The sequence below is a fragment of the Lepisma saccharinum genome, chromosome 2, assembly GCF_977018435.1.
Source record: "Lepisma saccharinum chromosome 2, izLepSacc3.1, whole genome shotgun sequence".
NCBI classification, from domain to species: domain Eukaryota; kingdom Metazoa; phylum Arthropoda; class Insecta; order Zygentoma; family Lepismatidae; genus Lepisma; species Lepisma saccharinum.
In genome coordinates this window covers 82,178,379-82,204,004 of record NC_139230.1, presented here as the reverse complement: position 1 = coordinate 82,204,004, position 25,626 = coordinate 82,178,379, and the positions used below count along the sequence as shown (strand labels likewise).

At 35.9% G+C, this 25,626-nt stretch overlaps 1 protein-coding gene across 2 annotated transcripts in view; it reads right to left on the bottom strand.

Moving 5' to 3' along the window:
* Positions 1 to 20,050: 20,050 nt before the first annotated feature.
* Positions 20,051 to 25,626, bottom strand: part of LOC145984454 (uncharacterized) — a 92,516-nt gene continuing 86,940 nt past the window's right edge. For both annotated transcript variants that reach the window (XM_083118114.1, XM_083118115.1), the window contains exon 9: positions 20,051 to 20,766. In XM_083118114.1, the coding sequence (XP_082974240.1) occupies positions 20,584 to 20,766 (183 nt within the window). In that variant the 3' untranslated portion in view covers positions 20,051 to 20,583. The remainder of the gene's footprint in view (positions 20,767 to 25,626) is intronic.

The window sequence follows — 25,626 nt, the reverse complement described above, 5'->3', positions numbered from 1 at the left end:
TAATATCATATGATTGATTGGAATGCATCAATACACACAGAGTCGATCCTTGTTGGATGTAAGTCTTTAAACAAATAATATGCGAGTGTTAAAAAAAAACAAGAAAACTGAAAAATTATAGAGTCTAGTTTCTCTGTGAACATTGATGTCTTTGATAGTAATGATACATAGTGGATTGATTATTATTATTATTATTATGATTGCTATTATTTGATATAGCACATACTTGTATTTCACATCATTGTTCTGTTCTATGAAACAATGAAGAGTGTATGGCATGAGGGCGCCCAGGAGTTCTTGTAGGGGGAGGGAGTTCAATTGGTGATAAAGGGATTTCAAGGGCAATTAAGCCCCACAGATTGGAAAGTGGAACTAAATAATCATATTTCCCTATTTTCAGACAATGAAATCCAAAGGGAGGCTTTTGATTTCCAATATATCCTTCTTCAATGGTCCTATAGTATGTGGAAAGTATTTGTTGTTTGTATTAAAGTATTCAAATCTGATAGTTTAAAGCAATGACAAAACATATTCATGACATAAAGCGAGAAAGACATAAACAGTGAGAGGTTGAGAGACAGAGGTAGGGAGACAGAGTGAATGGAATGGAAAAACAAATGTGAGAAAAATACCAAAATTAGTCAAGTTAGACATAGGGAATAGATATTATGAAAGAGCAAATATGAATGAGAAATTTCATTATAGGATTTGAAAAATGGACCACTTGCAGGGTAGAGGTAAACAAGCAGAGAGAAATTCTAGTAAAGAAAAACAAAATGAAACATAGGCTTTGAGGAAAGAGAAAGGAAATGAGGGGAGGATATATGATTAGGAAACTCCTATACTTTATACCTGCCCATTCTAATTTAATCAAATATAGCTCCTCCTCACCTGATGAAAATTTTCTGGCACCACTGCCACTGGTGCGAAAAGTTATGTAAGCCATAAGAATTTTATGTTTTTTTAATGCTTCCTTAAAAAAAATTCTCCTTCTTTGCAGCTGATCAGTGGTGGTCGACTAATGTTGAATTGTTTGAACTTGGGTTATTCTATATCTCAAGTACTGTAATTAAAAGTCAAAATAATTCAACAATAATTTTCTCTTGTCTTTACAAGTCATCTTGTATCTCAAGAAATCTGATACATTTCTTTGCAGATTGAGATACCAGATACTGCCCAATGTTGGTCATGCTGTTACAAAATTTGTTGCAGCAACTAGTAGATGTCTCACAAGCCAAATGCTCAGAGATATTTTGGTACTTTGTCCTAATTTGCAATATCTCAATGTGAGCTACACACGAATTAATAGAACTGCTTTCAAAGAGTAAGTATTTTTTAAAAAGTGATAATGTATTTTAGATAGCACAGAAAAATTGATTTACTTTGATCTTAGCTGCATATTGTATAGTTTTCATGAGACCTGGAGAATGTATCATGCATGAGATCTGTGACAAAATTTGAAATGATAATGTGATTAATTGCTGATCATAATTTCTAAACCAAATGTAATACTTTGAATTTAGGAGTTACAGTGGTCAAGTTAGTAGACTATCTGACTGCCATGTGGGAGACCGAAGTTCAGTTCCTTATCTGGATCATCTGAAGTGGGAATTTTGCCGACAATGTAGCTGCATAGAACAGGTCTACAGCTCACCCAGCCTCTCATCAATGGGCAGCTGCTGGTAATTCAGGAGGTGGGAGGAGGGGTTTAAGGTAGCTGGAGCATGGTGCTTATAACATTACATCAAACTGTGGCTAAGACTGAGATTGTGTGGGGCCCTACCTCTATAACATAATGGAAAATACACAGTTTGAATTTTTGAATTTGAATTAAAATTTAGCACTGAGGCTATTTTGCACCCGTCACACTATATGGGGTCCAGCCCCTTATCATAACAAAAATAAAAGCGTGTCTGAAAACTAAAATTTCCTTACCTTGGTTAATAGCTGAGGCTAAGAAGGGTGCTCAGCACAAATAAGGACAAAACACAGGATGGCACAAAATTATACTTGCCATGGGGCCAGTCGCCAGAGCCTCATTAGTCTGCAGTCCAGGGTGTACTATTTGGAAGTGAGGTTGACTATTGGGTGCACTACGTGGAAGGAACAGCCTTTGCACCCCGGAAAATACACAGTGTACAACAAAAAATAGCTTTTATATATTTTAAAGATTCTTGTTCTCATTGCCTTATTCAATTGACTATGTCCCTCATAATGCTATCACATAATTATGTAATATTAAGTAATCATCAATTTTTATATTTAAACAAATTTGTACAGCTTCTTTTCACACATTAGTCAGGAAACTATGTATCAACACTTTAGAATGAGTTATCTCCTACTGCTATTGCCACTTAATAATAATAATCAAACATATCCTTTATTCCATGTTCTTGTTGTCCATAACAAACCTGATACCAGCTATGATTTTGCCAACAAAAATTGTTTTTTCTGACTCACCCAAACTTCAGAAATATGTAGGTTCTTGGTGTTTCCTGAACTCCCACCCAAACCTATTACCTATAGATGCAACCAAGGAACAGGCAACACTTGCTCAATATTAATTATCTGTTTCATTATACTGATTCAAACAGTAGACAGAAAATATTATATCCAGCAAGAAATTGCACATCATTATACAATATAAAATATAGTTTTATATGTTCTCAACATTTGAAAATTATTGATTTTATAATAAGTAATTAGCTAATAATATTACAATGAGTGGTCAAAGTTGACAAGGATGTGGGATGATGATATCCTCCAGTTAGGAAGAATTATGCAAAACATTCTCTCAGCTAATCTGTTGTCTCCATGCTAAAACATATCGGCATCTCCCCAGGTATCTCCAAAGCTCAAGCAAAATGCGCCCAAATAACAAACTCCACTTCAAACTCTGGAAGTAATCATAAAAAAATACTGAATTTGCTAAGTGTAAATAAAACAAAGTAGAAATAATAGGAAAGACTTTGAGCAATTGTTATGGAGATACTAATGTTAAAATCAATGTATTTCACAAAAGTGAAATAATTTCTATTATTCTATTGTGACTGAATTTGTTGGCTATCGTTGTTGATTTGTTGTTGATTTAGTGTTTTAAGTCCACTTTATGCACATTAAGGCTAATCGGGACTGGACCTACAGTTTAAAGTGGGATCCGAACCACTTGTGCCTCCACCGGGTATCGAACCCGGGACCCCTTGATTACAAGGTGACGACGCTACCACTGCGCCATTGGGGAGGCCTGTTGGCTATCGAAATACAAAATACAAGACTGACTCACATCTTTTACAATTGACTGTGGTATTACGTTCATTCTTTATTTTTGTTAATTTTGGGCTCATTGTGATGATGAGGATGAATAATGATCGGAAGGAACCCACAATTTAACACCCCTGCTCAGGCCAGGAATCAAATCCACTTCATTAAATGACACATGTATTCACCTGAATCCTCATCCTGAATGTTTTAACCAATGATTATGGATCCCCTTAACATTAATTTGTTTAATCATTAGCATCGTTAACTTCAAATTATTGGAATCAGGGCAATCAAAGGTCTCAATTGCTTTTTAATTCTGGTGGGAACAAAGCAAATACTTGTGTAAGCAATGTGGAAAGACAACTCTCAGTTAACCCAAATTGTTATTGTTATTGTTTTTATCAGTATTTTTTAATTATTATTAAACTGTACTTATCATTAGAACAAAATAATAAATTAATAATAAATTGTTTGAACCTGCAATTTTGGTGCACTTCAATACTTTCATTTGGAATATTCACATAGAAATGATCACTGCCTCCAAATCCAGAAGAATCTGAAACTAAAGAGTGTTTGTTGTCTCAGGGGAGCTTGCATTTTATCATTTATTTATCAACTCCTATTGGGAAAAAAACACACTTAATAGAAACACTTCAAATGTCAGGTTCTAAAGGACAAACAGATGCTGTCAGGAGTGCCTTTCTTCACTCAAAGTCTATGACACACTCTCTCACTAAAAAATGTAGCACATTAGTCCTCTCATGCAATCGTTTTTTGACACATTGTAGTTTATGGACATACTATTCGTAAATAGAAACTTTGCACTAATCCTTTTTATGTATGCATACATATGCAAATTTGAATGGGATATACAGTTTAACATTCAATTAAAAAATATGGAACTAGTCCCCTAACTGTTCCAATTGATTCTTTGAATTGTAAGAGGTATTATAGTAGTTAATTAATACTAATGCCATAAAATGGGCGAATGAGGTTTGGACTGATTTATTTCTTTAGGTTGTTCCACTGAAAATTTGCTTTGGTTTGCAAATTTGACAACAAAAGTCCAATTGTAATATGCAGCAAAATGTGATAAAATTAATGTACCAAGACTTCTAGTTTTACATGTTGCATGATATAAAATGAAATTTACTGTAGAATGAATATATAAAATATAATTTATTTTATTTGTTTGTTCACAGAATTGCATCATTCCGTGCATGCACCAAATTGAAACATGTAAATATAAGTGGTTGTTTCTTTATTGATGATAAAGCTATTTCCCACTTTACTACTTGTTGGTCTCCTCAAACCTCAGAGAGAAAAAAAACAGTTCGTGTCAGCAGATATGGGCGTATATACAAAATTAAAGAAAATCCATATCTACCAGTAAGCAAACGTAAAAGATTAGAGTCACCACCCACAACTAAAGGAGAAGAGAAGCTTCCTGGTATTACACATTTAAACATAGCATATTGTTATCAGCTGACTGACCAGAGTCTTCACTTATTAGCCAGCAAGGAAAAAGTTATGGCTGATCTTGAAGAGATAGACATAACTGGATGTTTTCGTTTTCAAGAGAGTGCAGTGGAAGAATTTGCAGAGAAGTTTTACAATTATCAAATAGATGGCATATATGTACTTGAATCATATTCCGATTCTGATTGATATGCTAAAGGTTTTGAAACAATTAATAACATTTGCAATTTAACTTATTTAAGCAGGACTTCTTTGAACTTAATCATTCCATGAGATACATAACTTGGCATTATGGTTGTATGTTACTGAAATCATATGTGAAAGTAAAGGAGAAGCTATGAAATGAAAAAGCTGTTGTTATTGTCCAATTACACACTTCAATACTGCAATTAGTACATTGATTTATAATAAACAAATTCTTGAAACATTCTTGAAAAGTTCACAAATATCTTTATTAATGTTACAATATTTACTTGAACTTTACATACAGATTATGTTCTTTATTGTACCCACACCAGGGACGTAGCTAGATTGATCAGTTTGGGTGGAGGCAAATGTCAGAAATTTCTCTATCAAACCATTAAGAAATTTAACAACAATCAACTTTATGAAAAACTAAATATGCTGACCAAGGCAATAATTTATTTTATTAAAAATATAAACTAAACGTAACGTTTCAACCTTCTAGCAAGGTCTTCATCAGACTCTGTATCAAGTACAAAAGTAACAAGATACAAAAAAAGGCCATTATATATACACAAACATTACTCCCTCCAGACTATTAGAAAGTTGCAGGAACTTTCTAGCAGGTGGCTTTCACTTGCCAACTGTACTTTCACCTAAAAGGCTAAACATAATTACTTTCATATAGAATGTGGTTGGACTTTATATCACACGCTCTTTTTCCTTCATTTTTCTCCCTTCTCCTCTCCTCTTTTTCTCTTGTCCTTCCCACTCTTTCTAACACCTTCTTCCATTCTTTGTTTGCCCGACCCTGTGGCCGAGCGGTTAGCACATTGCGCTGCGACGCCAAGGGTCCCGGGTTCGAATCCTGGTCGGGCTTGGTTGTTTGTGAATGTCCATTCATCAATTTCATCATTTCATCACTCATCCCCATCTTCGCAAATTAGCCAAGAGGCACAAAACGCAAAGTAAAATAAACTAAATCAATCAATTAATCAATCCATTCTTTGTTTAACTTCAGTCCCTAATTCCAGTTCATTATGTCTTCTTGAACTTTCTTCTCTATTTCCTTGGCTTCCTTCAATTTTCTCACTAGCATTCTCTTCTCCCTTCCTATCTGCTTAGCCTCATCCCACTCTATGTCACGTCCTGTTTCTCTCATGTGTTTAAATATTGTATTTCTCTCTCTCTTAAGTCGTACATCATCCCTATGTTGTTTCAACCTGTCTTTCAGCCTTTTTTCGTTTCTCCTATGTACACACACTGACATTCTTTACATTTCACTTCGTAGAAAATCCCTTCCTCTTCCTCTTCTCTGTTCTCCTTTTTCTTGCTTGCATTCTTCGCTATTCCTAGGATGCTTCTCCCTCCCTTCCTGTAAGTTTTAATTCCCGCTTTCCTAAGCACTTTGCATATCTTTTCTGTGGTCTTCCCCATACTCCTTATTCCAAACCTTCTCTCCTCTTTTTCTTTCTCTTCCAATTCTCCCCTTCCTATTTTCTTCCTTCTTCTGTTTATGTCCAGTCTATCCTGCTTCTCATAGCCATTCTTTTCCAGCTGTTTCCATAGGCTATTTATTTTGCCTTCCTTTTCACATTCTTTCATGCATATTTTCTTGATTCTGTCCTCCATATTCTTTAAAAAATTTCTTTTTGTCACCTCACTTACATCACTTCTTTTGTGGCAGAATACCCCTGCTGCACACTTCTTCTGATGCCAAGCGGTTTCAATTTCTTGTCCTCTGTTCCTTTTCATCAATATATCTAGGTAGCTTAATTTGTCTTCTTCTTCTATTTCAAGTTCCAATAATATCCCTCTTTCTTCATCTTGTATTTCTTTGGCAAAAATGTCGAGCTGCCTCTTTGTTCCCTTCCATATGCCAAAACAATCGTCCACATATCTGCAAAACAGAATTATTTTGTCACCTCCTTTTTCTATCACTTTCTTTTCCCATTCATTCATAACCAATTCAGCCAATGCTGGGCTTAGGCTTGAACCTATATTTAGTCCTTTACTCATTAACATTATTTTATCTCCCATTATATTGTAACCGTTATTCCAAATGGTTTCCAGCGCCTTCACTACCCTTTCACTATCCCATTCTCCTACAATTTCTTGTCCCATTCTCTTTTTAATAATGTCCAAAACGTGTCCCCTCTTGATGCCCGGGAACATACTTTTCACGTCTAAGCTAAACATTGCCGTCTTCATCTCATTTAACTTAAGTCCTTTTATGAGGTCTACTACTTGTTCACTGTTCTTAACTCCTCTGCTTTCTTGCTGTGTTACTAACACTTTAATAACTTTCTTTAATTTCTTTTCAAAGGGTTCCAAAATATTGTTTCTGCAGTTCATTACTGGTCTTAACTTTATCTCCTCTTTGTGTATCTTTGGAAAGCCTTTCAAACTTGGTAGTCTTCCTGTCTCCTTTATGCATTTCTTGAATCCTCTCCTCCTACAGTCTTTTATGACCCTTTCTTTTATAGTTTGTTCTTCTCCTGTTCCACAAATCTCCTCATATCCGTTTTCTTTTATGTCTTCAAACTTCCTCTCATACCATTCTCTTTCCATAACCACAATTGCTCCTCCTTTATCTGCCTGCTCTATCACCACATCATTTCTTGTCTTGATTTTCTTCTTCCTTTCTCTTTCTTTTTTTATGCAAATTATCTACTTTTCCTTGTTTTCCCATTTCTTTCTTCAGTATGGCTGCTGTTCTTCTTCTAATCTTGTCTCTTTCTGGTTCTTCTTTTATATGGAGCACTGCTTCTTCAATGTCATAGATAACTTCCTCATAATCTATATTTCTTTCTTTAACTTTGAAACCTCTCCCTAGTTTTAAAAAAGCTTCCTCTTCTTTTGTTAGGTCTACATTTCCTATTACCACAACTCTTCTTCTGGTATCCTCTTCTTCTTCCTCTTCTCCTCTTTCTTCTTTCCATCCTAGTCCCTCTCCTTTCTTCTTCAATTTTATTTTTATTTTCTCTCTAAATTTCTCTTGCCAGATTTTCATTTCATGAAATGTATATTCTCTCGTAAAAATGGCGAGATCATCTTCAATAGCTTTTTTCAATTTTTGTCAGGTTCTTTTTTATTATCTTTATCTCCTTTCTTCTTGCCCTTATTTCATTCCATACAACTCCCTTCTTACTAATTTTTAATCCTATAGGCGCTGTGTGTCTCTCCAAACATTTTCTCAGAAACTTCTTTTGTTCGTCTTTGTGTATTTCTTTCCTATTCAAGTCCTTCCAGTTGTTAATTTTCCTCATCAACCTTAGAAAATGTCCAATTATAACACCATTTAGCCTTGTTTCAATGATTATGAAAAACTAAATATACTGACCAAGGCAGTAATTTATTTTCTTAAAAACATAAACTAAATGTAACAGCAGAAGAACAGCAGCCATACTGAAGAAAGAAATGGGAAAACAAGGAAAAGTAGATAATTTGCGTAAAAAAAGAAAGAGAAAGGAAGAAGAAAATCAAGACAAGAAATGATGTGGTGATAGAGCAGGCAGATAAAGGAGGAGCAATTGTGGTTATGGAAAGAGAATGGTATGAGAGGAAGTTTGAAGACATAAAAGAAAACGGATATGAGGAGATTTGTGGAACAGGAGAAGAACAAACTATAAAAGAAAGGGTCATAAAAGACTGTAGGAGGAGAGGATTCAAGAAATGCATAAAGGAGACAGGAAGACTACCAAGTTTGAAAGGCTTTCCAAAGATACACAAAGAGGAGATAAAGTTAAGACCAGTAATGAACTGCAGAAACAATATTTTGGAACCCTTTGAAAAGAAATTAAAGAAAGTTATTAAAGTGTTAGTAACACAGCAAGAAAGCAGAGGAGTTAAGAACAGTGAACAAGTAGTAGACCTCATAAAAGGACTTAAGTTAAATGAGATGAAGACGGCAATGTTTAGCTTAGACGTGAAAAGTATGTTCCCGGGCATCAAGAGGGGACACGTTTTGGACATTATTAAAAAGAGAATGGGACAAGAAATTGTAGGAGAATGGGATAGTGAAAGGGTAGTGAAGGCACTGGAAACCATTTGGAATAACGGTTACAATATAATGGGAGATAAAATAATGTTAATGAGTAAAGGACTAAATATAGGTTCAAGCCTAAGCCCAGCATTGGCTGAATTGGTTATGAATGAATGGGAAAAGAAAGTGATAGAAAAAGGAGGTGACAAAATAATTCTGTTTTGCAGATATGTGGACGATTGTTTTGGCATATGGAAGGGAACAAAGAGGCAGCTCGACATTTTTGCCAAAGAAATACAAGATGAAGAAAGAGGGATATTATTGGAACTTGAAATAGAAGAAGAAGACAAATTAAGCTACCTAGATATATTGATGAAAAGGAACAGAGGACAAGAAATTGAAACCGCTTGGCATCAGAAGAAGTGTGCAGCAGGGGTATTCTGCCACAAAAGAAGTGATGTAAGTGAGGTGACAAAAAGAAATTTTTTAAAGAATATGGAGGACAGAATCAAGAAAATATGCATGAAAGAATGTGAAAAGGAAGGCAAAATAAATAGCCTATGGAAACAGCTGGAAAAGAATGGCTATGAGAAGCAGGATAGACTGGACATAAACAGAAGAAGGAAGAAAAGAGGAAGGGGAGAATTGGAAGAGAAAGAAAAAGAGGAGAGAAGGTTTGGAATAAGGAGTATGGGGAAGACCACAGAAAAGATATGCAAAGTGCTTAGGAAAGCGGGAATTAAAACTTACAGGAAGGGAGGGAGAAGCATCCTAGGAATAGCGAAGAATGCAAGCAAGAAAAAGGAGAACAGAGAAGAGGAAGAGGAAGGGATTTTCTACGAAGTGAAATGTAAAGAATGTCAGAGTGTGTACATAGGAGAAACGAAAAAAGGCTGAAAGACAGGTTGAAACAACATAGGGATGATGTACGACTTAAGAGAGAGAGAAATACAATATTTAAACACATGAGAGAAACAGGACGTGACATAGAGTGGGATGAGGCTAAGCAGATAGGAAGGGAGAAGAGAATGCTAGTGAGAAAATTGAAGGAAGCCAAGGAAATAGAGAAGAAAGGTCAATGAACTGGAATTGGGGACTGAAGTTAAACAAAGAATGGAAGAAGGTGTTAGAAAGAGTGGGAAGGACAAGAGAAAAAGAGGAGAGGAGAAGCGAGAAAAATGAAGGAAAAAGAGTGTGTGATAAAAAGTCCAACCACATTCTATATGAAAGTAATTATGTTTAGCCTTTTAGGTGAAAGTACAGTTGGCAAGTGAAAGCCACCTGCTAGAAAGTTCCTAACAACTTTCTAATAGTCTGGAGGGAGTAATGTTTGTGTATATATAATGCCCTTTTTGTGTATCTTGTTACTTTTGTACTTGATACAGAGTCTGATGAAGACCTTGCTAGAAGGTTGAAACGTTACGTTTAGTTTATGTTTTTAATAAAATAAATTACTGCCTAGGTCAGCATATTTAGTTTTTTATAATCATGGAAACAAGGCTTAATGGTGTTATAATCAACTTTATGTATGTGTGTGTGTGTGTGTGTGTGTGTGTGTGTGTATGTATGTGTGTATGTATATATATATATATATATATATATATATATATAAATATATATATATATATATATGAGAGTGAGATAGAGAGAATGGGAGACATACAGACTTTGTTAATATTAAAATCAACTCTTGCATACACACGCATGCCACTCACCAGCATACGCAGGATGGTTTTCTGGCTGGGGGATTGTAAAAATATATAATCTTAAACTGTACTCTGAAAAAATAGCAATCATGGCTAATTTGAATGGGGGTTTGCTTCATTAAGTTGGCGTTTTAAGCACAGTAAGGTTTATCGGGACTGGACCTACAGTTCAAAGTAGCATCCGAACATCTATGTGCATCAGCTAGGATCCAAAACTGGGAACCCTTGATTACAAGTGGCGACGCTACCACTACCCCATCGGAGAGACCAGTAATGGGGGTTTGCTTGACTGATTGATTTGATTTATTTTGCTTTGGTTTCCTGCCACTTTTGTCTAATTGGAAGATTGATTGCTTTAGTGTTTTAGGTCCACTTTATGCACAGTAAGGCTAATCGGGACTTGACCTACAGATTAAAGTGGGATCTGAACCACTATGCACCTCCAACGGGTATCGAACTAAGGACTCCTTGATTACAAGGCGATGATGCTATACCACTGTGCCATCGGGGAGGCCAGTATTGAGGATTTGCTTGCTTGATTGATTTGATGTATTTTACTTCACTTTTCTGCCACTTTTGGCTAATTGCGAAGGTCAGGATGAGTGATGATATGATGAAATTGATGAATGGACACTCACAAACACCCATGTTCAGACCGGGATTCGAACCGGGGATCCCTGGTATCGTAGCGCAATGTGCTAACCACTCCGTCACTGGGGGCGGCTAATGGGGGTTTCCATTTGCCACTTCATTTCTTTCTGATGTTACCAGTTCAAATTCGCTGACAGTCCCACACGGAACAGTGGCATATTTATTCTACTGATTTCCCATCATAAAATATTCCTGGAGAGAGTATATTCAGGATTCTTTTGTGTCGAATTTGATAGATACAAAATTGCTCTGCTCACTTGTAATGAGGATGTAGCCGAAATGAGGAAAGATGACAAGAAACGAACAGACCATCGGCATTCAGGGCCTGAAGGTCCACTGGGCTCTTTTCCACCTTCTTGTGTTTACAACCGTGGAAGGGTTTCTCTGACGTCAAGATGAAACTGATTTCCGAGTAACCCATACTTCAGTACTACAAAGTACGTAGTACTGTTGTTTCTTAAAGTAATGAGCAGGGGTGTAGATTTATAGACTCTAAAAATTTTTAAAACGGCAGGCAAATAGGCACCCAAAATGATGACAATATGCGTAGGCACTTGATGGCAAAAGTATTGACTTGATTGTTTTGGTATTTTATTGTATTTTTCTTATTTTTGCATCACTCTATTTACATTCGGTTAATCACAACGAATTAGATGAATAGTAGCTATAAGAAATTGATTTTAGGAAAAATGCTTTATTCAAACATAATATTATAATAATAATATTAACAAGAAATGTGAATTTTGGCATATTGCAGGGAAGAACTTGAAAATTGTGGATACATTTACTGCTTCTGCTTCATTGTTATCCTTCCCTTATATTCCTACGATAATATCTAGTTCTCAAAAACTAGAGGACAAATGGTGATAAGATAAAATGACAATCATGAAGAAACTTGACAAGAGAAAATTGAACCCGTCATAGGATTACACCGGCTGTGGGTCCACATATCGGAGCCTCATTAATCAGCAACAATGCAGTCCACGGTGTACTATGTGGAAGAAATGTTGATACTTGAGTACCCTCCAAAACACCACTCCCTATTATAAATAATATTGGTGGTTTACTGTGATACCGCAAGCGCCCGTTTGTGTGTGTGTGTAACAATAAGTAATCATCATAAACCATGTTGGTTTTGAGAGTAGAGTTTTATAGAAATGGATGTTGTCTTGTCTGTTATGTCAGTTTTCATAATGTAACATAGACGCTGACATAAGCCTTGAGCAGTGTATACTTTCACAACGATAACTGAAACATCGGAACTACAGACTTCCCTTCCTCTTTCTTTCACCCTGGCACATCCATGCTAGGGTTTCAAATGTGATGATGGATCTGTTATATGGGAATATAACTCCAAAAAATCCTCTACTAGGCATCGCATGTATATAGTTTATACCAGAATTGAACCTAGCACCTTTCATTTCAAGGCAATCGTGTTACTCACTACCCTTTGGGGAGGACCCTGTCTGTTTTCCAACTGGTTGTGGACTTCAAGAATAATGACACTGAATAACAAATTTTACATATATTTATGGTATAATTTCTTAAAAAATAATATTGTTTGTGAGTGCAGAGCTAAATATTGATGGCACTGGATATAACAGATATTGGCTAACTTTATTTTTATAAGTGAGCCGAACGTGGCTTTTTATGCACTCAGTCATGGTAGTTTCCTTCAGCCCAGTTTTACAGTGTTTACAAAGGATTCCGCTTTCGATGTGTAAAGCACAATACACTATGAAACCAGAGGCCCCAGGCTCTAACTCTGGTCAGACATGGGTGTACCATGCTTGTCCCATCACCATGTCTCAGTTCTTCATTCATCCTCACCGCCTCGATTAAAGAAAAACAACAAAAAAATAACAAACCTAGAAATGGAATTAGAAAACGTTCTCTCAAAATTACACCAGTTGAGTACACTGGCCCATGGGAAGAAGATATCCGCTTCTATGTGTAATGTTTCATTTGCTTTATTTTACTTTGCTTTTTGTGCCACTTTTGGCTAATTTGCGAAAATGAGGATGAGTGATGATATGATGAAATTTATGAATGGAAACTGGCAAACATCCATGCCCAGGCCAGAATTCGAACCGAGGACACCTGTCGTCATAGTGCGATGTGCTAACCACTCTTTTTTATTATTTAAGGGGGTTCTAAAGTCATACTAAAGCATAGGCCCAATTTTTTTTGGATAACCGTACAACTAATATAGATTCGGTAAGGAAGAAATTTTCCGATATAAAAGAGAAAATGGAAGGAGTCCAAGGAAATAGAGAAGAAAGGTGAAGAAGACACAATGAACTGGAATGGGGGACTGAAGATAAACAAAGAATGGAAGAAGGTGTTAGAAAGAGTGGAAAGGACAAGAGAAAAAAATGAGAGAAGAAGGAAGGAGAATGAAGGAAATAGAGCATGAGATAAAGAGTCCAACCACATTCTCTTTCAGGTGAAAGTACAGTTGACAAGGGAAAGGCACCTGCTAGATTGTTCCAGAACTACTTTCTAATAGTCTGGAGGGGAGTATTTTTGTGTATATATATCATCCTGTTGTGTATCTTGTTACATTTGTACTTGGTACAGAGTCTGAAGAAGATTTTGCTAGAAGGTTGAAACGTTACGTTTAGTTTATGTTTTATAATAAAATAAATTTCTGCCTTGGTCAGCATATTGAGTTTTTCATATCACGGAAACAAGGCTTAATGGTGTTATAAATACAGACACAATAAAATCCACATCTTTTACTTAAAGATGAAAAAATAATATTTCATTGTATTTTTGTTGAGCAAACAATATATTATTCAGAATTACTGTTGAACTGTGGTATACCAATGAGGATTGTTGGAGATTATATAGCCTTATGTCCAAATTTTTCTAATTAAAATATGCTTGGAGTAGATACAATCTGGTTCTTGGGCATAAATAACATTCTTCTCATGGTCTCACGATTTTGATAATCATTAATTCATTCATTCTTTCAGGCGAGGATATGATTCAACAAATTGTAAAAATGGTACAGAAGATAATTTCTTTCTATGCGAAAAAAATAGTAGTTGTACACTTCTGTTCAGATCAAGTGGAACATAGTTCAACTGTTCGACCCTATAAAGAGTGACACTTTATGTGAACAGGAGTGTACAACTAACTTTCAATTTAGTTACTAGTTTGGTGGCAAAAGCTGCACAAACTTGATAGCGATTTCCTCCATGTGGAGAAAAACTGTATTCACTGCTTCAAACACCTCTAATTTCAAGTCGAGCAAGCAGAATCATAAAAATTCCTCAAGGTTCTTTTTCCAATGTATTATTTTTTTTTGATTGTGTATTATAATAAAGGTTTATAGTTTCTAAGTTCATGGAATGTGCGAGATTGAAAACATCTCACCGCAACATTTTTCGTGTGGTGGAAGGACCAACTCAAAGTTGGCTACTCTCACCTGCAGCCAAAGTGCAATGTTGCTAAGTTTACGAATTCGGAAGTTAGCATTCATTCGGGGCAGTCAAATAAGATGTTGCGAAGAATACATAGGAGAAACAAAAAAGAGACTGAAAGACAGGTGGAAAGAACATATGGATGACTTAAGACTAAAGAGACAGAAAAGCATGGTATTCAAGCACACGAGAGATACAGGAGATGACATAGAATGGGAGAAGGTATAAGGATAGAGAGGGAGAAGAGAAAACTAGTGAGGAAGTGGAAAGAGGACAAGGAAATAAAGAAAGAAGAAGACGACATAATGGACTGGAATGGGGGACTGAGGATTAACAAAGAATGGAAAGGAGTATTAGAAAGAGTAGAAAGGATAAGAGAAAGAAAGGAGGAAAGAAGAAGGAAGAAAAGAGGAGGGAAGAAGTCCAGGAGATAATGAATCTGTTCATGGCTACACTTGGAGGAATTGATGACAGGGACTCTCACCAGGTACGAATCAGGTAGAGTGTCATAACTGACAGGAGATTCCACACTCAGGTATATCTGACTGGAAATGTCTCAGAATATGGCACCTTCGTTTGTTATGTGTATAGACACTGTACTGCAAGTGTATGTATAATGTGATGATTAGATCTTAATTTCAATTTAGTGTGAAACTTTGTCTGAAGAAGACCCTGCTAGAAGGTGGAAACATCACATTTTTAGTGTATTTTTATGCAATAAAGTTTTCCTTTGTTCAGCGTTTGTGTGTGTCAAGAAATTATTGTGAAAAATTGCTGAACATAGAAAGAACAGAAAAAGCAGATGAACTGGGAGAATTGCATTAAAAGGGAAATAAGAAGTAAGCAATTGGAGCACATGATTGTTCATTAGGGATAGCCCTGAATATAATGTTGTAAGGTAAATCACTTGAAATGGACAAAATATCAGGAGTTAATTTATAGACAATCAGAAACCTCCAAATTAGGCAAGCTAATAGGCAAAAAATAGTATGAAGATAGGCAGTGGTTTTGACTTGATATGATTTTGGAGTTAGATTTACAAACTTTTTATGCTGTGCTTGAATTTGATGGGAGGATCTGTTCTTAAGTTTTCAGGTTGATTAGATGGATAATCCTAAGCTTTAACTTGGGAGCTGGTTGTTGAATTGCAAAATTTTACCTAGCATCTCCCTTGACTTAGAATACTGTTCATGTAGAAATGTATATCTCTCTCTCTCTCTCTCTGTGTGTGTGTGTGTGTGTTGTACGTCCATCCTTCTGTACTTGTGTGAGCGTGCAACCTAATGGTGCCTACTGCGCATGCCTCCTATTAATAGGTTGCCAGAATGACGAATATCGAGTTACTGACTAAGAGGTAAATCTAATGGTACCTGCTGAGCATGCCTCCTATTAACAGGTTGTAAAGAATGACGAATATCGAGTTACTGCACAGGTCATTATAATTAGTATATTTTGCACTAACAGGTAAACCTAATGGTGCCTACTGCACATGCCTTCTATTAACACGTTGACAGAACAACTAATATTCAGTTACTGTACAGGTTGTAATAATTAATATATTTTTCACTAACAGGCAAATATAATGGAACCCACTGTTAATAGTTTGCCAGAGTGACAGTCCTTGAACAGCTTCCATAGTTTTTTACTGTTATTAACAAATTAACATGATAGCTCTTAGCGTACATTCTAAATATTAATAATTGTAAAAACGATGAAAGTGCAATCTTCTATGCAACCCATTATAAAAGATAAACTAGATAATATTTACAGATATGATACTGTACTCAGAGAGACAGTGAATTACTTTTTTAAAATTATTACAATTAGGTATTAAACAAAGAAGTATAATTTTAATGCTATTTATTTCTGTTTTTGTGAAATTTTAAATAACAGAAAACGTAATTCAATATTCCAAGTATGTGTTGTGGTACACTTCTGTTCACAAAAAGTGGCACACTCGTTTGAGTTGAAGTCCAGCTTCGTGGCCAGAAGTACAGCCGAAGTAAGTGTTCGGAAAGCAGCAGTGTTGCTTACTATCAATCAACTCAACCATGTGCAGGGAATTTTGTGTCTGTCAGACTCAAAGAAAAGGGCTAATGGAAGGATTGCAATGTTAATATTAATTAATTGGAATTTCCACATCTACAATCAAAGTAATGTAAATGTGAAATATTACTGAAATTGATTTTAAAAAGAAATGCGTTTTTGATGTTTGTGACGAAGAAGTTATCACAATTCGTTAGAATGCGAGGGCCCCGGGTTCAAATTTGGCCTGAGCATGGGTGTTCTTTTTCAGTCTCTCTTCATTGTCGCGAGTAGCCGAAAATGGAAGAAAAGCAACACTAAATAACGAAAAGGTAAAAACGCAATAAGAATAAGCAAGACAGAAATGGTGCTGTTGCAATTCCTGAAATGATGCAAAAATAATAATAATAATAATAATAATAATAATAATTTCGAAATAGTGTTATCCTAGTACAGAAGAAGGCTTGAGGAATAAATAAGCTACTTCCCCATACATTTTGGCAAAAGAATCGCAAAGTTAGCACTGAATATGTGATATGAAAAATAATAGAAATCCTGAAGGAAGAAGAGTTTATGTCACAGCCAGGGGGGCACATGAGAGGAGGTACTCCCCCCATATCAGTCATCCAGGCTATTAAAAATAAGTCAGTGGTTGTCCTCTCATTTAACTATACCAGTAAATGGAATTTTTGTACAATAAAAATTGTTGGGCTTACTTTTTCTACACGTGCACGTTGGTTTCATAATGGAGCACAAAAAAAAATTGTGACTCTCGTAAAATTCTTACCGAATGAATGAATACCTCCATAGATTCCAGAATAATGATTATTCATTTTGAAATAAATAGTTTAAAATAATAAAATTTATGTACTTTTGGTTAATGAGATTCGTCGTCACATAGCAGAATCTTCTATATGGACGGGAACTAGAGAATGGGAATCATTTATGTTGGAAACATAAACCTTCCACAAAAGCACGACTTCCAAACTTCGTCATTAATTTTCATGCACAAGCTTCACTTGTATTTTGTCAGCAATATGAACCTTACCTGATGAAGCGTATTGCTTTCAAATTAATGTAATTAGCGAGAAGCGACATCAAAAGTTTCGAGCTGGACAGGAAAAGATGCAATCTTATGGATAAACTCGAATAGATTGTCTCCAAAATATTTTTTTCTTACAAAATGGTGCTACATAATGTACTTTATTCTCGTCACACCAATTGCAGCCTGAAACTTTGTTATTGTTTGCGTGCCAATAAGAAAATATGTAATGAAGCTATTACTCATTTAGAGAACGTGACTGTTACATGAAACTACTTGAAATTGAGATTTTTAGTTGCTGCTAAGCCTCGATATTTACAACAAGTGATAAAATTGAAAATTGTTGTGTGATAAAACACACCATTAATATTCTCAAGAAGAAAACCATTGAAATTAAATTTGTAAGTTGTGAGGAACATCAGCAGATGTATCTTAAGATGTTCCATCATTCATGTGTCACTCTCCTCATTTTATACATAGATAGATATTTACAAGTGACCCACTCTAAGAATGCTCGCACTTTAAGAGTAATTTTTAGATTGGAAAGAAAAAAGCCTGGTCCCAATTTTAAAGTAAAGACATGTTGTAGATGTTAAAATCAGAAACAAACAGAATTAATCAGTAACTACAATTATTTACCTAAACATAATAATGTCCAATTAATTAATATTTACGCTGCAATCTTTCTGTTAGCCCTTTTCTTTGAGTCTGATAGACACAAAATTCCCTGCATATGGTTGAATTGATTGATAGTAAGCAACACTGCTGCTTTCCGAACACTTACTTCGGCTGTACTTCTGGCCACGAAGCTGGACTTCAACTCAAACGAGTGTGCCACTTTTTGTGAACAGAAGTGTACAGTAACCTCTCGTTACAAATGTTACCCACTTCATCCATTTCTATCCAAGTATCGGTATGCTAATCACAAGCGCTGGTCATAGTACATCCATATTAGTTAATAACCCCAGGTTCCATTTCATACATGGTAGCCACCGTTCTGGTACAGTATGTACAGGTGTGGTCGTACCCATTTCATCCAAGACCAGTTCCACTCAGTACCTGAAGTGAATAAGTTGTAGAGTAATGGTATGCCTAGTTTACCCAGTTGTTGGTAGGTCCAGTCCTTCCAGTACCTTTGTAACGCATGTCCATAGTTTCATTTGTAACTTGAAAGAATTACAAGTTATGTTACGTTACAGGTACCTGGGTAATATTCCCTGTGCCATGAAGGCACATTTAGGGGAAGTGGGGGTAGGGGCCACATATTCTCGATCTCTGGCACTTTAAGGTTGTGTCATCAGCACTATGCTTTGGCTGCCTTTACCCCTCATGGGTTGCCCCCAGGTGCTCAATGATTTGGGTGAGCCCCAAAGCTGCTATATATGTGGACAAGGCCGAAAAATTCTGACCTTAGATCGCCCATCCTGGGAATCAAACCTGGATCTCCCACATGGCACTCAGACACCCTACAGACTAGACAACCGCGGCTCCTTGAGCTAGACATTACAGATATTTATTTTCCTTGATATCACAGAACAAATTTAGTGCATGTGTTGAGTCATTTTTACATCTGTGAAATCTGTATTGACATTAACATGCAACCAAAAGATGCATTTTCGATTGCCATAAATGTAGATACAAAATGTTATTTTTAGTCTTGCATAATTGATTGATTGATCGATTTTACTTTGCTTTTCTGCCACTTTTGGCTAATCCAAACCATGAGTATATGTTATGATTTGTGAAATTGATGCAGGGACACTCACAAAGAACACCCATGCCTAGTCCAGAATTTGAACCTGAGACCTGTGGTGACATAGCATGCCACAGAGATAGGCTAGTTTTGCTTGAATCTCCTACATTATACATATTTACAATCTTGGCATGGGACAAGTTTTTCTTTCTTAAATTTTTGCCACATACGTTCTTTTTAATTAACTTGAGACGTAAGTGTTTCTCGTGACAGGAAGAACATTTGTTTTATAAATCTCCTGCAAGAATCACACAAAATAATTAATTACATATAGCATGGCATGGTTTTCAACTGTTACAATCAATTCACGTCTTCAAAGTTCCAAAGGAAATTAATGTAAATAATTCAGAAGGAATACCTATTAATGTGTGTAATGTAGGAGATGCATGCAACACCATGGAATGGAACTAAGGGTTTTCTTGTTCTCTTTAAGTTTAATACAGCAGTTTAATTTGTTTAAATATGTTTTTAATTCATGATATAAAGGCTTTTGTTACATACAGATTTTTTTTTATATATATTTTTTGAATACACTCAGACAAAATCATTGCACATAACACTGTATGACAGAACAATTTATTCAAATTTCACAATTCTAAAAGAAATTAATGTAACTAAATTCAAAAGTAACACCTACAAACATATACGTACATTTGTTTTATAAATCTCCTGCAAGAATCACACAAAATAATTAATTACATATAGCATGGCATGATTTTCAACTGTTACAATCAATTCACGTCTTCAAAGTTCCAAAGGAAATTAATGTAAATAATTCAGAAGGAATACCTATTAATGTGTGTAATGCAGGAGATGCATGCAACACCATGGAATGGAACTAAGGGTTTTCTTGTTCTCTTTAAGTTTAATACAGCAGTTTAATTTGTTTAAATATGTTTTTAATTCACAATATAAATGCTTTTGTTACATACAGATTTTTTTATATATATTTCTTGAATACAGTCAGACAAAATCATTGCACACAACACTGTATGACAGAACAATTTATTCAAATTTCACAATTCTAAAATAAATTAATGTAACTAAATTCAAAAGTATATATGAATTTATTATTTAATACCTAAGATACTTATTATTGCTTTATACTGAATAATTTTTTCTACATAGAACTTAGGTGCAGTCGATGACCTACGCTCAAATTTATTCTTCTGTCTGTACTTAACACTTCCACCTCCAACATATTTATAAAGGTACTTGAGATACTTGCAAGCTACAGACTGTCCCACAATAAGCTGCAAAGATAAATTATTTCATCATTATCTTTATGAGTTGGAACTTCGCAAATATTATGTAGTTTCTAAAATAAGAGGAGAAACTGACATAAAAATTTACAAATATTGATAAAGTACCAGTAAATTTATTTAGATACATGTAGCCAATAGTTAATCTTGCATTTTTCAACCCCCCCTACTTTTGGTAGATATTTTTTGACAAAATCTACATTTTCAGTTAGCATTGTTTAATTTATGTGTATATATGTCCAAGTGAAAAACCACTTTCACAAGAATTCCATTAAAAATGCACTTGTTAAAAAGATTCTCTTGTGCTATCGACCAGGTGAGTTGGGGAAAAGATTCCAAGCTATCGAGAGCTAATGTCACTCACATCTTCAGGGTAGAAGAAGATGTGAATGACGTTAGCTCTCAAAAGCTTGGAATATTTTCCACTACTCCCCTGGTCGATAGACCGAAAGAATCTTTTCATCATTTGTCACCAGGAAAGCTTCAAGATTTACTTCAAGAATATACTTGTTCTGCTAGCAGGCGCGGTTGGCCCTATAGAGCACAGGATCAGTGAACCCCCAGTAATATACGGCATTTACCTCGAGAATGGACAATAAACAATGTCTTTACCTTTGGCAATTTTTCGCTAAAATTTCTACACAATAAGTCATGTATTTGTGTCCGTAACACGGCAAATTATTTTCCTGAGAAAGAGAAACCGCGAGTCGGCCACCCTCGTTCAGACCCTGAGCTGAACCCCCTCAGGAGAACTCCTGCCATTGTGAAGGTTCGGGCGGCAGGCAGAAGCTCGGGGTAAGCTATATGGGCAAAATATATGGCAAAGGATGCTGAGGAACCTCGATCTCCAACCAACGGTCATGCGCAGTTCGTGCTCTCTCAGAAGCCGCAGCAGAAGCCAGAAGGCACCGTCCTCGCTGCAGGCTGCGAGTGAGGCCCAGCTGGTTCCTTACATCCAGTGTTGCCCTGTGAGGTTCAAGTTTGAAGCGCATTCGTTACATATTCAATCTTCTCTGTTGAACAATTTTTGTGCCGAACTTCTTGGCATAAATGCAAAATTGGGCAGAGAAGGATGAGTAGAAATGAATGAAAGCTGGGAATGGACGCGATGAATTAAAATAAAAGAAATACATTACTAAAATAATTCGAGCATGAATTCAGACTTTTTCCTTAAAGATGGAAACACTTCGGATATGTGAAAATAAAATAATGCCGCGATCTTAGACAAGAAAGGAAGACGTAACAAATCCTGTCGGTGTCAATGTTTCAAGGTTGTAAGTTTTCGAAGTGCTTGGATAGTTGTTGCAAAGTATTGATGCTCCAAAGGATGGACTATGTTACGTCATTTGATGCAGTGTAGGTGCTACTGTCTGCGCAGGTAAGAAATGACCGCTAAAATGCATACAATTAACAGAAAAAAATTTTCTCGTCTGTTGAAAGAAAATTAGAGATAAAGCGTGTGCTGGTCGACCAACTCCAAATTTGAAGATAGGAAAAAAAAAAAGCTGTAGCGTTTCAATGAAAGGGTCTCAGGTTTCTAGTACGCACATGCCATTGATTGCCATTTCCCTTTAATAATTGTAGGACCATTGTGTTTAGTCATTTTATAATTGCAGGCATGAACGTCCGAAGGGGAAAAGGGGCCACACTCCCCCCTGGAAAATTAATGTCAACCTTAAACCATTTATTACACACATATAATTTTATTTCAGTCACAATAATTTATGATATGTATTATAAAGGCGTTGCAGGGACTGAAGGAGTGTTTTTTGAGAGAACAACACTATTACAGGGAAAAATGTGCCTCGTTTGTTCCCCCTGAAAAAAAAAAAAGATCTTGCTTCCCATTCCTGGAACAAATCCTGAGGACGTCCATGATTTTCTAATGAGACCCGAAATTTCTTTCATTGAGGCACAATTTATTGCACTTAGTTTTAGTCCTAAATTTATTCGCACACCTCTACTATGAAACCTCATTCTATGATAAAATTATGTGCCAATCTTTTTAACCCCCCCGATCCCTTTGTTTCGCGAAGAACGTTTTTTGCGGAAACTGAATATGTGTCATATGACTTCGGTGAACCCCCAGGAAAGTAATGCACGAGCCGCGCCTGTCTGCTAGAACTAAACAGGCAAAGCTTTAGTACTTTTTAACACAGAAATATCTTTCATCCATGGTGGCTGACAAAGGACTGGCGAGTGACTACAAGTTACAAATAACATCTACAGTGTGTTTTTGACCTGACCTGTCCCTGACTGCCTCTTATAAAATGGAAGGGAGTTTAGATTGCAGCAATTGGTCATGGTAGATATATGTCACGCCTAGGGGGAAACTTTTTTGGTGCATCATGACAATGTCCACCATCTTGGTTCCAATGTCATTTCTTTAAATGGGAAGCCCATAACTACCTTATCATTAAAGTTTTCATACATCTGACTTCACCACTGAATTCCTGGTGAAATTCTAACCCAAAACCATCCCATACAGCACAACATGGTTTCAGATATGTTACGGATACGTAACTCGTGAAACATTGTAACATTGCAGCAACATTGCGAAACATTACTGTGATGTTTCAGGTATGTTTCAGCAATGTAAAAATGTCCGCGAATGTAACATAACATTCGTAATGTTACAGAAATATATCAGTGCAACATTACAAAAACCTGTCAATGTAACATTGCAGAAACATGTCAGTGTAACATTACAAATACATTTCCGTAAGGTTTTGTGATATTTCAGCTACATTACAGTGACATAATTTTACATTACGGTTATATTGAATGGAATCAGTACTGGTAAAGGCGGTCAGGGGCGTGATGCTGATCACATCACCCCCACTCACGACCGGATCAAGAAAGTGTGGGGCGTTACCCCTACACCCCCTATACGCCTTCATGGCGTGGTGCTATGCACAGGGGAACACTTTACCTTTACCAGTACTGTATTCACGAGTGAAATTTAAGGGGGCCTATTGGGGTTAAGCCCTTTTATTTCAATATTTATTTGTAAATCATTTCCTGAAAATAAAATTCACAATGTTTGATACCTAATTAGGAATGATATTTAATTATATTTATTTTACCTCTCCTCAAATGACCACGTACCTCAATTGCTACAATTATTCTCGAGGGGGGGGAAAAGTGTATAAAAGTATGAAATACACATTCATTCACACCAAACAGTTACAACTAAAAAAAGAAAAATACTCGTATTCTCCACCAAATCCTAAACTACCTTCAAATGTGTGTAAAGTTTTACATGCAATAATAAGCTCTCCGTTTCCATTGTATTTTTATCCTTTTAAAGTGAAAAATGTAGTGACATAAAAAATACAAATAGTACAGTCTTATTATTTTACAATTTTGTATGAATAAAAAGAAATTAGGATGTAAGGATACACCTTCGCAAATATTTAAATCTTTTATATTAGCATATTTGTTCAAATTCGAAGTACCTAACATCAGTATCCACTTGATAGAAAATGAAAGCTGCGGAAATTGAATGATGCTAGACTGAGTTATCAATTTAAATAATCCCAGAAGCCTTCCCTGCTCAACTGCACCTTCTCGCACTAGAAAAAGTACCCAAGAGTGTGACCATGAAATTCAAGAGCATGATTATCGCCTTTTTCGTTTAGGAGTCCATTTTATATTTTACCATAACAGTCTACATGCGGATATTTTAAAAGTGGAAATTGAGTTAGATGGAGGCAGGTTGCAATTCACACCATTCCCCTTGCATGTGTTGCTAGGAGTAGCCCTGCCAAATCAAAAGTTTTTGTTATTACTTACAGCTTGATACAATTTTCTCATTTAGCACAACAATTCCTATTAGTTATTCAAAGTTTTAAGCGACTCACTTTACCAGCCTTCAAATACATCAATGCATACACTGGCAATACACATGTGCATTGTGTAACTGATACCATACACTCACCTGATTATGGCTAAAAAAAATAAAAAATAATAATAAATAAGTAGTTCATAAAATGGGAAAAATTGATTGATTGATTGATTGAGTTGGTGTCTTAAGTCTACTTTATGCACAATAAGGCTAATCAGGGCTGGACTCACAGTTTAAAATGGGAAAACCTATTTCAATGTATCTTTGGGCGAGAGAAAGATAAAACTTTTTCGAAAACTATTAACACGTTTCCCTTTATGTTACACTGTTATGAATTAAATCTAACACCTGTCTTATTCAAAGTTCAATGATCTGAAGACATGTGAAATTCAACAGTCAGCAACTGTTTTTTAAGTCCACTTTATGCACAGATAGACTAATTGCGACTGGACCTACAGTTTAAAGTGGGACCCAATAATGCAAGTAAGTCATGCTATGCACTTAATCTATCAGTAAAATGTGGGTGATGCAGGGGTGCCCATCCCCCCCCCCCAAGACCAATGGCACCTCCAAAATCTTGTCATGTGTCCCCTCAAATCATATTATGCATCTCCCCAAATCATGTCATGCATCCCCTCAAACCATGTCACAATCCCTATAAAGTATTTAATTACAACAGTGTGTTTACTGAAACAATGTATTATTAGCTTCATTTTACTTGCCCCTCCTCCCTAAACAGGGATGTCCATCACCCCAAGACCGTGAATGCATTACTCCCCCCTATCATTCAGCATCATCCCCCAAAATAATTTGGATGGATACGTAATAATGTATGTTTATTTGAATGCAATACATGTTAAACTGGCCATATTTTATAATTGTTCAATTTTCGAAATGGTGGGTAATCCTGCATTTCACAGACTCCACAAAGCTACCAGAAAATGGCAATGCTTAAAACAGTTGTAGCAGCCTTTTGAAATAATGGAAAGCTAGCATATTGGCTG